At 46.9% G+C, this 15048-nt stretch overlaps 1 protein-coding gene across 1 annotated transcript in view; it reads left to right on the top strand.

Annotated features, from left to right (window-relative positions):
- LOC115167240 (disintegrin and metalloproteinase domain-containing protein 10) overlaps nucleotides 1-15048 on the top strand; it is a 97268-nt gene that overhangs the window by 78426 nt on the left and 3794 nt on the right. The window contains exons 5-15 of the mRNA XM_029721447.1: nucleotides 2074-2174; nucleotides 2838-3005; nucleotides 5703-5795; nucleotides 7601-7784; nucleotides 12618-12781; nucleotides 13029-13212; nucleotides 13402-13552; nucleotides 13697-13880; nucleotides 13996-14104; nucleotides 14269-14489; nucleotides 14645-14771. Coding sequence (XP_029577307.1) covers nucleotides 2074-2174; nucleotides 2838-3005; nucleotides 5703-5795; nucleotides 7601-7784; nucleotides 12618-12781; nucleotides 13029-13212; nucleotides 13402-13552; nucleotides 13697-13880; nucleotides 13996-14104; nucleotides 14269-14489; nucleotides 14645-14771 — 1686 coding nt within the window. The remainder of the gene's footprint in view (nucleotides 1-2073; nucleotides 2175-2837; nucleotides 3006-5702; nucleotides 5796-7600; nucleotides 7785-12617; nucleotides 12782-13028; nucleotides 13213-13401; nucleotides 13553-13696; nucleotides 13881-13995; nucleotides 14105-14268; nucleotides 14490-14644; nucleotides 14772-15048) is intronic.

Raw genomic sequence — 15048 nt, 5'->3', positions numbered from 1 at the left:
TAAAGAGTGTAGATTACAAAAACCCATTATAAGAGTTTTCAGATTTCCACAGGCAATTATGGCTCTCTGCTAAGAGTTCTGTGTCACTATGGTTTACTCACTTTCATTAGTGTTTCACTGTGCAGTTCTGTGTTCTGCATAGTGATCGCTGAGCTCATTCTACAGTGGCGCTCTGTACTATGGTGAGACTGCTTGTTTATTGACTCATTTATGAACAGGATGGTGATGACAGGATGGTGATGACAGGGAGGGGATGACAGGGTGGTGATGACAGGGTGGTGATGACAGGATGGTGATGACAGGGAGGTGATGACAGGGTGGTGATGACAGGGTGGTGGTGACAGGGTGGTGGTGACAGGATGGTGATGACAGGATGGTGATGACAGGGAGGTGATGACAGGGATGGTGATGACAGGGATGGTGATGACAGGGATGGTGATGACAGGGATGGTGATGACAGGGAGGTGATGACAGGGATGGTGATGACAGGGATGGTGATGACAGGGATGGTGATGACAGGGAGGTGATGACAGGGAGGTGATGACAGGGAGGTGATGACAGGGAGGTGATGACAAGGAGGTGATGACAGGATGGTGATGACAGGATGGTGATGACAGGATGGTGATGACAGGATGGTGATGACAGGGAGGTGATGACAGGGAGGTGATGACAGGGAGGGTGATGACAGGGAGGGTGATGACAGGGAGGGTGATGACAGGGAGGGTGATGACAGGGAGGGTGATGACAGGATGGGTGCTCTCCAACTTGCTTGCTGGCTGCTCTTCAATGGGTGACATCAGAGTCAATAGATTTGAATTGGATTATTAATCAAAATGTTCTGTTTTATGAGAAAATTAGATCTGTGCACCTGCTTTAGGCAGATGCCCGTGAACAAACTGTGCTCTTGATGATCACCATGTTAGCTGGGTTGTAAAGTACCCAGCTCTGTCTGTTTTTACTGATTTGGTCCCATTGGGAATGCTCCAGCAGCCAGCCAGTCCGCAGAGGGACACAGCACCACAGGTTGTTCTGGGCAATGGCATTATTTGTCAGCAGAGGGCAAGAACACAGTACTGCTTAGATGGAGGTTTAAATCTGGACTCTGTGGCAAAATCTGTGGTATCTCAGACCATTCTTTCACATTGATCTGTGTCAATAATTGTGAAGGTGTATTGCTGAATACTGGACATTTCTGGATACTGTAGTTGCAAGTAATAGTGTTGCTCCTTATTGAGTCTGGTGTTTTTCAGAGCCTCTGGCAGAGGAAGGTAGAGGAAAGTCGAGCAGTGAGTGAGTCAGTGACATGTAATTTGGGAGGAAGACTGCTTTGTTACTTTCCAGCCTGGAGAAGGAGACGTCAGCGGTGAACAGAGGCCTATTCTTTCAGTTAGCGTAGACAGTCTGTGTGTTAGGCCTTGTTACACACACACACACACCACACACAGAGACTGTGTTAGGCCTTGTCACACACACCGAGAGCGAGAGATATTAACTACCCCTTCTTTCTGTCCTCATGAACAGTGACATATAATGCTCTGAAAGATATCTCAACCCTCAGATGAATGTTGCTGCTAGAGATAGTAAGGTTATTATACTGGTATGTTTTAGAGGGCCTTGTATAGAGTAGATGAGGTTATACTGGTATGTTTTAGAGGGCCTTGTATAGAGTAGATGAGGTTATACTGGTATGTTTTAGAGGGCCTTGCATAGAGTAGATGAGGTTATACTGGTATCTTTTAGAGGGCCTTGTATAGAGTAGATGAGGTTATACTGGTATGTTTTAGAGGGCCTTGCATAGAGTAGATGAGGTTATACTGGTATCTTTTAGAGGGCCTTGTATAGAGTAGATGAGGTTATACTGGTATGTTTTGGAGGGCCTTGTATAGAGTAGATGAGGTTATACTGGTATGTTTTGGAGGGCCTTGCATAGAGTAGATGAGACCACGCTATGGCTGCTATTGTGTACAAACTTTTTCATTCCCATTCTAAACAGGTTTAGCCTGAAGCTGAGAGAAGCAATATTACTGGAAATATGGTTGAACTCATATTGATGGTTTCCTCTTGTCCTCCCAGATTACCCTCATAAGTATGGCTCAGAGGGGGGCTGTGCTGACCACTCAGTGTTTGAAAGGATGAAGAAGTACCAGGCCTCGGCTATGGAGGAGCCTCTCAAGGTGAGCTGATAATACCCCACTGTGAAACCAACCCGATAGCTATACAGCACTCACCAATACTGTACAACCACGTTCTAGACACAGTACTGGAGGACCATACAAACCACCTCACATCTTGCTCCATGGTAAAATAACAGTTAGCATGATAAGGAAACATGGAAGTGATTAAGTCAAACTTGTTATTGGAGCTGTAACGAGAGCCAGATTTATCTTATTGTTCCTGGGTTCTTATCCCTTTCAGCTCTGTGGAACATTGGATGATTGAGTAGAGTGATGTCACAGATCATTTGGCAGGGTGAGGAGTTAGTGTTCTCTCTCCCCAGGGATGAGTCAGACCAGACCAGGGGTGTGTCAGGATATGTTTCCCCATGTTCTGGAAGACCTCCTCCCTTCAGAAGCCAGGGCCCTCGTTCTCCACATTCGAAGACATGGGATTTTTCCCTGATCAAAATGGCAGAAATCCGTACACATTCCTGTTACTCACGTTCTCATGTAATTTCTTAGTCTTGGGCTCTTTTTTTCAACCTCCCGCTTCCCACTCTCAATCTATCTCCCCTATCTCTCTTCTTCCAGCTCCCCTCGTTCCACCTCACTCTCCCTCACATCCATCTCTCCCTCCTAGTTGACTAATGATAGGAGTTCCTCTGGTTGTTGTCTCTGCAGGAGCCCAGCAGTGTGGTGGAGGAAGAGGAGAGGTCCCATGGACATGGTCCGGTGATCCTGAGGAAGAAGAGAGCAGCTCAGATAGAGAAGAACACCTGCCAGCTCTTCATCCAGACTGACCACCTCTTCTTCAAGTACTACGGCACCAGAGAGGCTGTCATCGCACAGGTACTGAGGCTGTACACACACTAGGGCTGTCCCAGACTAAAAAAAAATATTGGTTGATCAAGAGTCCTCTGTTCTTTCAACTATTGAATTGGTCTACATTGTAAAAGTGCATTTTTCCATATATAGACACGCCCGAAGTGTTTGAATAAAATCAACTATATGCACTGAGCTTGTCGGATGCTTTAAGCTCACTGTTTGATTAAATAAATAAGACACACAAATGACTCAAGAAGGGAGCCCGATGGCCATGCTGTGTAAAAATGAAATGACAGCGGGAGCCTGTGTGACTGGTGCGCATTGTCTCGCTCTCCTCCCTGCTGCAGCGAACAGGCACCACAGCACAGCAAGTGTTTATCACCGCTGTCTGCTGAAGCTGCAACATAATTACAGCCATTTCCTGTCTTACTTGTTTCTGACTGAGGTTCTGTAACTGAAATACCTCATTTGTTTAGGAAAAACATCTCTTTACGTAAAACATGTATGCAGTGCATGCACTTGACCAGTAGGGTCTGACCTATAACCTTTCATAATCACATCAATATATTGGTTATAACAAACTCTGAACACCTTAACACGTGACAGCAAAATGGATGAAGAGAACGTGAAAAATAAACCTGAAATGGGGGGATGTTTACTGGTTGCGTAGGAGGGAAAAGGAAAGTCAGATGTGTGAAGACATTTGACTTAGTCGTGGAAACTATTGAAGATAAAGGAGGATATAGGAGCAAGCTCTGAATGAGTATTGTGTGGCAAACAGGTGCAGTTGGAGTACAATATTGTACTTTTTTCCTGCCTGTTTGGAAGTGTAAACAACACTATATAAAATAAAACAGACTCTGGTATTACTTATAACGAGAAAAAAAATGCAAAGCCTTTATTACAGCATAGCAAAGATTGAAAAACAGCCGAATTTGTGAAATTTCTTTATACGACATTTTGCATTTGCGTGAGGCTTGGTGCTCATGCAATCAGTAGGCTATTAAACAAACACTGAAACTGTCAACAGAAGCAGGATCTGTCTTATTTCTGAAGATGTACATGGACGATTTCTAAAGCCATGCACGTTTAACAGTTAGGTTATTGGTTATAGACCTAATTAAGCTGATTCCCTGTTTCCTCACTCCGCTACTGCTTCCGTCGCATTGTTGTCAACACCATTATTATGCACATAGCAACATATTATTATTATTATTATTATTATTATTATTATTATTATTTTATTTTCTTCACCTTTATTTAACCAGGTAGGCCAGTTGAGAACAAGTTCTCAGTTACAACTGCGACCTGGCCAAGCTAAAGCAAAGCAGTGCAACACCAACAAGAACACAGAGTTACACATGGAATAAACAAACATACAGTCAATAATACAATAGAAAAAAAGTCTCTATACAGTGTGTGCAAATGAGGTAGGATAAGGGAGGTAAGGCAATAAATAGGCCATAGTGGCGAAATAATAATTACAATTTAGCAATTAAACACTCGATAGATGTGCAGAAGATGCGTGTGCAAGTACATACTGGGGTGCAAAGGAGCAAAATAAATAACAGTATGGGGATGAGGTAGTTGGATGGGCTATTTACAGATGAGCTATGTACAGGTGCAGTGATCTGTGAGCTGCTCTGACAGCTGGTGCTTAAAGCTAGTGAGGGAGATATGAGTCTCCAGCTTCAGTGATTTTTGCAGTTCGTTCCAGTCATTGGCAGCAGAGAACTGGAAGGAAAGGCGGCCAAAGGAGGAACTGGCTTTAGGGAAAGGCACCAATTCAACGGCTCACTGAAGATTACGTTTCAGAACCGTGGACAGCGCCCGCTATCCATCGTGGGAGAAAGCACATTTATATAATATTATTTCATTTATCAGTGTTGCACCATTATTCTTACATAGTATAGCCTTTTTACAATTTCAGTAGCACGTCTTAGAGGGATGGACTGTGCCATCCCAGTGGCTTCCGCAATGGATTAGTCCACTGAGACCGGTGCGAATCAGACCGGTGTCTTGTGCACTATTCATTATTTTTATCAATTTGCAACTGCTCGACTAATGAAATCTCGGTCGACCAACAGCCTATCGACCAAACAATTGACTAAATGGTGTCAGCCCTAATACACACACTCTGAGTCATTCAGCAGGGGAAAACCAGGGCCTGCCCTTTAATTCCGCCAGGAGAAATGGATTACAAACAGAATAGTGTTTGTCTGTGGGTCTGATCAGTTGTTGTTGTTGTTGGCTTCCTTCAGCCAGCCTGCCCAGCATCGCAGACTTGTTCCTCCTGACTGAGTTCTATAGCCTAACAAATCAGATGCAGAGGAAATGCTGCCTTTCACTGGGGTCCAGTTAAAGGAGAGACTAGCTGATTAAAATGACATTTCTGTGGACACTCACTCTCTCCATAGGTGAGATAAAGAAAAAAGGTTCAGTGTGATGAAGTAAATGGGTTCGTTAGGACTGTGGTTTAGCTCTGAGACTAGAGGCTTGTTTATAGGATGGGGCGGACAATGTGGAGCAAATCTTTAACAGATTGATTTCAATAGGCTGAATGCAGTGATTCTGTAGTTAGAGATATTATTCATGTGTTCATTGGTGGGGTAACAGACATGTCATGTCTTTAATGCCATGCTATGATTTATCTGATGTTCTCTCTGCAGTGCAGTTGTTCCACACTTCTCATCATCTAATGGTGACTGTTTTATTTTCTAGATCTCCAGCCATGTAAAGGCCATTGACTCCATCTACCAGGGTACTGACTTCCTGGGCATCCGCAACATCAGCTTCATGGTCAAAAGGATCAGGGTGAGTTTGTGTTCACGCTTGGGGGTTGGGGGGTGTGTGGGTGGTGAGCACCACTATTTGCCTCACTCATCAGTATTCCACCACACTCCAAGACCTAATAAATCCTTAAAATCCTCAGGTGAACACCAGCTGCCATTTAAAGTAGGGAGCTCTGGGCCCCATTCCAAAATCAATTCAAAACAACTCTCACAAAAGGTTTCTCTGGGGCCAAAGAGCTGGCAACTTTTTAAGTAGAATGATTTCTCTATCTGTCTAAAGCCTTTTCCCACTCTCTCTTCAAACACACATTAGCATAGTTACCTTTAGCAATGATTATAGTGATGTAGATACAGTAGCCTTTGTTTGAAGTCTCTTCTCCAATACCCCAGGGACCTGTTACTGTAGGCCCTCCTAACAAAGCTCTCGTGTGTGTGTGTGTGTGTGTGTGTGTGTGTGTGTGTGTGTGTGTGTGTGTGTGTGTGTGTGTGTGTGTGTGTGTGTCAGGGTTTCAGTTAGCCGGTAATAGCCTGCTTTTGGCCCAATTTCTTTTTTTGAAAGCCGATAAATGAAATTGCTGCTGGTCAATTGTCCGGGAGAAGGACAAAAAATCCCTTTTGTGAAATAATGCTTTTTAGCCTATTAATTTATGTTAATACCAGCAGATGTAAATACATTTATCGGTCCATAGGTTAATTTGCTTAATTTAGTGGAATTAAATTGGCACTTGTGCACAGTATATTTCGTTTTTTAGGGATATCTTATTTATCACACGCCTACAGCATACAGATACAGAGCCTTTGAGTGGAAAATCTGTCAGAGCACGAGAGCTGCTGCTACAGCATCTCAAACAGCAAATGCATAGGCGCTTCATCAGCGCATCACACACCACTTTGCAATGAGCTGGAGGCAGTATGCATTTTGAAAACATATACTTAATTGTTTGAAACCTGAACGTTTTAATACATATGAGGCATGTCTTACCTTGCTTCAAAGTAGACGAGCCAAAATCAGACCATATCCGTGGAGGCAATTATTTTATATCAGCTTTCTTTCATTGTCCAGTATTCCAAGGCACAATCCTAGTCATATTAGCAACCCATGCACGTTGTTGCATATTACATCTCCCCTCTTTCTAACGGATATTTTTATCTCTGTCACATGAAACTGGTGAGCTTTTTCCTGCTTATTGCATTATGGAAGGAACATTCACACTCAGCCTACTGCCTTGTGCGCATTGCTGCGTTTTATAATGTAAATAAAAACGTTTCTCAACATTTTAAGCTAAACGTTCTAATCTGTTGCATCAGACTCATTGCTTTTTCTTTTTATTCTCTGTCCCAGAATCTGTTTGGAATAGGCTATTTCTTTCTTGACAAGCTGACCAACAGAATAGGTAACCCTTTCTACTATGGGGGATAGTAGGTTGACAAAAGCTAGGGATTCTGCTGTTCGTCACTGGTCTTGTTGGCTGAGGAACAGGACATGTTCTTCTAACATCAGAATTCCGTAAGAAGGAACGCACATTGTTGCATTCTTGACTTGCATGTTCTGTTAATAAGAATTACCATAATCTAAATGTCATTTCTGTCATTCTGAGCACCGTGGGTGGACGCACTTATCAGGTTACTCACCCAATGCGTATGGGTCTGGTACATTTTTCAAATGTCTGATAAATGAAAATGCTGCTGGTCAAATGTCCGGTGCAACATTTTCCAAATGGAAACCCTGGTGTGTGTGTGTGTGTGTGTGTGTGTGTGTGTGTGTGTGTGTGTGTGTGTGTGTCTACTCATGACCTATTCAATGAGCCCATTCTTCTCCATCTTCAGATAAACACGACCAGTGATGAGCGGGACACCACCAATCCGTTCCGCTTTGCTAACATCGGGGTGGAGAAGTTCCTGGAGCTCAACTCAGAACAGAACCATGATGACTATTGCCTGGCCTACGTCTTCAGCGACAGGGACTTTGACGACGGGGTGCTGGGCCTGGCCTGGGTCGGAGCTCCTGCAGGTACACACACACCAATTGAACTTGTGTACTGCACTCATTTGCATAAAGACTCTCAGGGTAGGAATTCAGTGGAGAATTAAAAAAGAAAACTGAGAATAGTGGACATTTATGCCTACTTAAAGAGTAGGAAGGTATGGCATCCAAGAAGTCACCCAAGTGTCCAGTGGTCTGTGAGAGACTCCCTGTCTCCAGTATCTCTAATAGGATCGCTCCATTGTAAAGAGGACAGGAAGCAAAAGCTGTGCTGCAGGTTCCATGCTCTGCCCTCTGAGTACCTGCAATCTGCTGATGTTTATCAGAACGCTCAATGACCCTCAGCATCCCAGCACACGCCCTCTGATACGCTGCTCCATCTCTCACTGCAATATCCCTACTTTCTCTCTTTCTCCCCCCCACCTCTCTCTCGTTCCACTGCAATATCCCTACTTTCTCTTTCTCCCCCACCTCTCTCTCGTTCCACTGCAATATCCCTACTTTCTCTCTTTCTCCCCCACCTCTCTCTCGTTCCACCTCAATATCCCTACTTTCTCTTTCTCCCCCACCTCTCTCTCGTTCCACTGCAATATCCCTACTTTCTCTCTTTCTCCCCCCACCTCTCTCTCGTTCCACCTCAATATCCCTACTTTCTCTCTTTCTCCCCCACCTCTCTCTCGTTCCACTGCAATATCCCTACTTTCTCTTTCTCCCCCCACCTCTCTCTCGTTCCACCTCAATATCCCTACTTTCTCTCTTTCTCCCCCACCTCTCTCTCGTTCCACCTCAATATCCCTACTTTCTCTCTTTCTCCCCCACCTCTCTCTCGTTCTACCTCAATATCCCTACTTTCTCTCTTTCTCCCCCACCTCTCTCTCGTTCCACCTCAATATCCCTACTTTCTCTCTTTCTCCCCCACCTCTCTCTCGTTCTACCTCAATATCCCTACTTTCTCTCTTTCTCCCCCACCTCTCTCTCGTTCCACCTCAATATCCCTACTTTCTCTCTTTCTCCCCCACCTCTCTCTCGTTCCACCTCAATATCCCTACTTTCTCTCTTTCTCCCCCACCTCTCTCTCGTTCCACTGCAATATCCCTACTTTCTCTCTTTCTCCCCCACCTCTCTCTCGTTCTACCTCAATATCCCTACTTTCTCTCTTTCTCCCCCACCTCTCTCTCGTTCCACCTCAATATCCCTACTTTCTCTCTTTCTCCCCCACCTCTCTCTCGTTCCACCTCAATATCCCTACTTTCTCTTTCTCCCCCCCACCTCTCTCTCGTTCCACTGCAATATCCCTACTTTCTCTCTTTCTCCCCCACCTCTCTCTCGTTCCACCTCAATATCCCTACTTTCTCTCTTTCTCCCCCACCTCTCTCTCGTTCCACCTCAATATCCCTACTTTCTCTCTTTCTCCCCCACCTCTCTCTCGTTCCACTGCAATATCCCTACTTTCTCTCTTTCTCCCCCCACCTCTCTCTCGTTCCACTGCAATATCCCTACTTTCTCTCTTTCTCCCCCACCTCTCTCTCGTTCCACCTCAATATCCCTACTTTCTCTTTCTCCCCCACCTCTCTCTCGTTCCACCTCAATATCCCTACTTTCTCTTTCTCCCCCCCACCTCTCTCTCGTTCCACTGCAATATCCCTACTTTCTCTCTTTCTCCCCCACCTCTCTCTCGTTCCACCTCAATATCCCTACTTTCTCTCTTTCTCCCCCACCTCTCTCTCGTTCCACCTCAATATCCCTACTTTCTCTCTTTCTCCCCCACCTCTCTCTCGTTCCACTGCAATATCCCTACTTTCTCTCTTTCTCCCCCACCTCTCTCTCGTTCCACCTCAATATCCCTACTTTCTCTCTTTCTCCCCCACCTCTCTCTCGTTCCACCTCAATATCCCTACTTTCTCTCTTTCTCCCCCACCTCTCTCTCGTTCCACCAGCATGTTTGTCATTTAATTTTCAAGGCCGAGGAGGACTGGATTTGCTAAGGCATCGTCTCCACGCTGTTTCCACTTGAAGTGCATTTTTAAGTTGTTGAATTTTTGCCTACTCAGCATGTTTTGTGATTTCCGCTTTCTCCCTCTCTGGGTGTTTGTCAAAACTGCAGCGTCTCCAAACAAGGTTCACTCAAGGACAAAGGAGCTACATTCAAAGTCCTTCTCCTGAAGGAAGTTCTTAGACGTTTGTAGAATGTGAAACAGTCCATGGAGATGATCACACACCCCTATAGCCTGCAGCTGGGTCTCCCTCTGGTCTCCACCAACCCCATAGTGTCAGTCAGTCAGTAGTGTGGACTGTGAGAGTGAGAACTCAATGAGACAGCCACAGCACACAGACAGAAATGGCCCTGTCTCTCACACACACACACACACACACACACACACACACACACACACACACACACACACACACACACACACTAAACAAGTACAGGCTCAACACCAATGAATTAATGATTCACACTAGAATAATATGAAGTTGAGTGTGACTGGAGCGGTGCGCTGTCCTGTGACAGGGGTGACCCAGAGCGCTCCAGTGACAGGGGTGACCCAGAGCTGTCCAGTGACAGGCGTGACCCAGAGCTGTCCAGTGACAGGGGTGACCCAGAGCTGTCCAGTGACAGGGGTGACCCAGAGCTGTCCAGTGACAGGGGTGACCCAGAGCTGTCCAGTGACAGGGGTGACCCAGAGCTGTCCCGTGACAGGGGTGACCCAGAGCTGTCCCGTGACAGGGGTGACCCAGAGCTGTCCCGTGACAGGGGTGACCCAGAGCTGTCCCGTGACAGGGGTGACCCAGAGCTGTCCCGTGACAGGGGTGACCCAGAGCTGTCCCGTGACAGGGGTGACCCAGAGCTGTCCCGTGACAGGGGTGACCCAGAGCGCTCCAGTGACAGGGGTGACCCAGAGCGCTCCAGTGACAGGGGTGACCCAGAGCTGTCCAGTGACAGGGGTGACCCAGAGCTGTCCAGTGACAGGGGTGACCCAGAGCTGTCCAGTGACAGGGGTGACCCAGAGCGCTCCAGTGACAGGGGTGACTCAGAGCGCTCCAGTGACAGGGGTGACCCAGAGCTGTCCAGTGACAGGGGTGACCCAGAGCTGTCCAGTGACAGGGGTGACCCAGAGCTGTCCAGTGAGAGGGGTGACTCAGAGCGCTCCAGTGACAGGGGTGACCCAGAGCTCTACAGTGCTGGCTGATGGGTCATAATCAGATAGAACAGGAGTCCATACAGATGCAGGCTGTGCCTGGTTCAGGATATCCTCACAGTAATAATCAAGACATAGAGAGAGTGGACAGTACTGTAGTTGAACCCCACGCTCACATGTTACTAATATAAGTTTCTTTCAATGAGCAGCAGCCCCAGAGGTCAGAGTTCAGGCTGTGTTTTCCTTAGTGAGGTTTAACTGAAGGGTCAGTGTCAGTAGGCCCAGGTATCGTCAACATAACTTGATTAACTTCTAACTCACAGAACACAAGATGAAAAACAACAGCAAACACTAGGAATCAATACAGGCAAATAAGCAATGTTCTAAGCAGGCTGAATCGATCTGGGTCTGTAGAGCTGTAGAGGGAGGCTGTGGGCTCGTAGAGAAGAGATCTGCCTTGAACGCTCCAGTGGAGTGGACTGACAACAAACGGCTACTAGAGACACCAGTCAGGCCTGGGTAATGGTTTTCTTAATGGATTTGATCCATTACCACACTCATAAGTGACTTCAATGGAAGCATTCCTCATACATGCACCACACCACTTAAACACACACACACACACACACAAATATGTGCCTATACTGTAAAGTGCTTTGGTTTCATGTTTCTGTGTGTCTAAAAGCTGTTGTAGTCAAAGGTGCGGCCTCCTTATGACTAAGCACACAGGCTATTCTCAGATAAAGATGTCGCCACTGCCTGGTATTCTAGCAGAGCCCCAGTCCTCCTAGCCTGGCTGGTTAGAAAATACAAATCCTTTAGTCCATAGTTGTAGGAGAGATTGGACCTTACTGCAACTGGGATTTCTACTTCTCTCTCCTACGCTCGCTCTCTCTACACCCCCCCCCCCCACACACACACACACTCTCTCACATACACACACACTCTGTGATCTCAGACAGGGCAGTGTTGAGTGTGTAGTGCAGGGGAGCCCAGAGGCAGACCGGCAATGTGCCAGCTGAATCTGATAGTAGGGTGGGACAGAGAACCTGTTCTGACTCAGCTGTCTGCCACTCCTCACGCCCACTATCTGAGCTGACTTTAAACACTCCCTTTGAACACAATATGAAACTATTAAATCAACTATTCAATCAAAACCAGGTTTTCCAATTGATTGAGGAAAATCTAAGTGTGTCAGTATGCTCCACACTTGCACTATACAGCTGACTGGCCATGTCTGTCGAAGTGTGTGTTCCAGACAGTGCGTTTCTCTCTTTGAGAATGTGTGTTTAAATTGGCATTCTCAGCGACTGTGGAGCACAGCGCCCTTCAGGTCCCCTGCTGTGCCCGAGCTGCCACTCTCCCCCTGCGGGCATATTCAGCACCACCTGGCTGCTCTGCCTCCTCTCATCTTCCTGCTGCTGTCTGTGTCTCACCTACACGGGTGGCCACTGGGCCCAAATGCCCTCTGCTCCCCTACAGTAGCAAAGATCTCTGCTTATTCACTCCAGGCAGAGTATCAGGTTTAATTTACTCCAATAAGAGTGTTACATCATTTCACTGTCACTTGTGTCAGAGTTGGAAACAGTACATCCTCAATGCCATGGAAATCCTTACTATAGTCCTGTTAGTTTGTTGGGTGGGATACAGTGTGAAAGACAGAATCCTCCATGGTGTGTACTGTATGTAATCTTGATGAGTGGTTTTACTGTGTTCTTAGGGAGCTCCGGAGGTATCTGTGAGAAGAGTAAGTTGTACTCTGATGGGAAGAAGAAGTCTCTGAACACCGGCATCATCACGGTGCAGAACTACGCCTCCCACGTCCCCCCCAAGGTCTCCCACATCACCTTCGCACACGAGGTTGGACACAACTTTGGCTCTCCGGTGAGTATTCTGTCCTGGGCCTTGTCTGGTTGTAGTCTGGTCTTTTATCGCAGTGCACAGCTCTAACCAGATCATACTGCACATGCTAATCAGTTGTATATACTTGAATACCACTTTGTTGAGATACTCAACATAGGATCTCTCTTGGTTTAAAGTCCCAGTACTGGAGGAGTCTGTTAATGCCCTCCTGAGGGAGGAGAGGGGTGCTCATTGGCTCCCTATGAACCTCTTCCCTATGGTTTGACAGCATGACTCTGGGACAGAGTGCACCCCAGGAGAGTCCAAGGCCCAGGAGAAGAAGGAGCAGGGGAACTACATCATGTACGCCCGGGCCACGTCAGGGGACAAGCTCAACAACAACAAGTTCTCCATCTGCAGTGTGAGGAACATCAGCCAGGTCCTGGAGAAGAAGAGGGGCAACTGCTTTGTGGGTAAGTGCCGTCTTTCTGTGTGTGTGTGTGTGTGTGTGTGTGTGTGTCTCCGTGTCCGCACATGCACCTGCGGACATCCATCTTTGCATATGCAAAAGAAGTGTGGGTGCGCTTGTCATTGGAATGGACATCCAAGGTTATGTGTTCTCTACTGCATCTCATCAGTCCTTCCTGTGTGTGTTTGTGCAGAGTCTGGCCAGCCCATCTGTGGTAATGGTCTGGTGGAGGCAGGGGAGCAGTGTGACTGTGGTTACAGTGACCAGTGTAAAGACGAGTGCTGCTACAACGCCAACGAGGCCGACGGCAACAAGTGCAAACTTAAGCCCGGCAAAATCTGTAGGTAAGTGGCCAGCAATGTACGACAAAATGTTGTTGATTTTACGGTTAGCACTGTTGAAGTATTTATTGAATATAGTATTCAACTTGTTTCTGACTTAGTAAAAAGGAAGTTGAAGCTGACTTGGTGTGTGATCTGTGTTGTCAGTCCCAGCCAGGGTCCGTGCTGTACACCTACGTGCAACTTCAAGGGCTCCAATGATAAGTGTAGGGAGGAGTCAGAGTGTGCTGAACAGGGCATGTGTAACGGAGGCACTGCCCAGTGCCCCACCTCTGAACCCAAAGCCAACTTCACCGCCTGCCATGGAGAGACACAAGTCTGCCTCAACGGGGTATGGTCTAGCTCTCTGACCAAACGTGTGCTGAAGTGCTTTAAATCATGACAATGGAGCATAACTGACACTCACCCTGTTTTTCCCTTTCCCTCTCCACGTCTCTGTCGACCAGGGCTGCTCTGGCTCCATCTGTGAGAAGTATGGTCTGGAGGTGTGTACCTGCGCCAGTATTGAGGGAACAGACGAGACTGAGCTGTGCCACGTCTGCTGTCAGGAGAGAAGTAAGTGTCTGTTATTTACCTGTTACCACTATCATCGGCCCATTATTGGCCATCCGTCCCAATATGACATGCATCTTAAACCACCAAGACCCTGCAAAGGCTGGGACTGCCCTGTTAGCAGTGACCTCACAGTGACATTCCCCCTCTCCTCCCCCACCCTGCAGTGAAACCCGACACCTGCAGCAGCACGGGCTCTGAGAAGTGGGCCAGCTTCTTCAGCAAGAAGATCACCACGCTGCAGCCAGGCTCCCCCTGCAACGACTTCAAGGGTTACTGCGACGTGTTCATGAGGTGCCGGCTGGTGGACGCAGACGGCCCCCTGGCCAGGCTAAAGAAAGCCATCTTCAACCCAGAGCTCTACGAGAACATTGCAGAGTGGATAGTGGTTAGTGTCCCAGGCCCAGCCAATGTCCTAGTTGTACTGTAGTTACCTGTGTTGTTCATAATATTAGTTCACCCTACTGCTGAAACTGTCACTCCCGTTGGCATTAAGTTGTCAGACACTGAAAAAAATCAGACTTTTCATAATCTGTGTTCCAGGCTCACTGGTGGGCAGTGTTGCTGATGGGCATTGCTCTCATCATGCTGATGGCTGGTTTCATCAAGATCTGCAGTGTCCACACACCCAGCAGCAACCCCAAACTGCCCCCACCCAAGCCACTGCCAGGTACGTTACGCCTCAACACTGGGGGGGGACATATCTCCCCAGCTAGACTGAAGATGTGGGGGAGACAAAATATTCATAGTGTAGCGTAGTATAGTGTAGCGTAGTATAGTGTAGCGTAGTATAGTGTAGCGTAGTATAGTGTAGCATAGTATAGTGTAGCATAGTGTAGCATAGTATAGCGTAGCATATGTGTTTGGAAGAAGTGTAACTGTGGTTCATTTTATGAAAGCAGGTATGTGTGTGAGTGTTATGGTGTTGAGAGCAGTGTGTTTGTGTC

Source organism: Salmo trutta, chromosome 29, assembly GCF_901001165.1.
Source record: "Salmo trutta chromosome 29, fSalTru1.1, whole genome shotgun sequence".
In the NCBI taxonomy this organism is placed as follows: domain Eukaryota; kingdom Metazoa; phylum Chordata; class Actinopteri; order Salmoniformes; family Salmonidae; genus Salmo; species Salmo trutta.
Note: the sequence above shows the minus strand (reverse complement) of the source record. Positions and strands in the feature narration are given on the sequence as shown.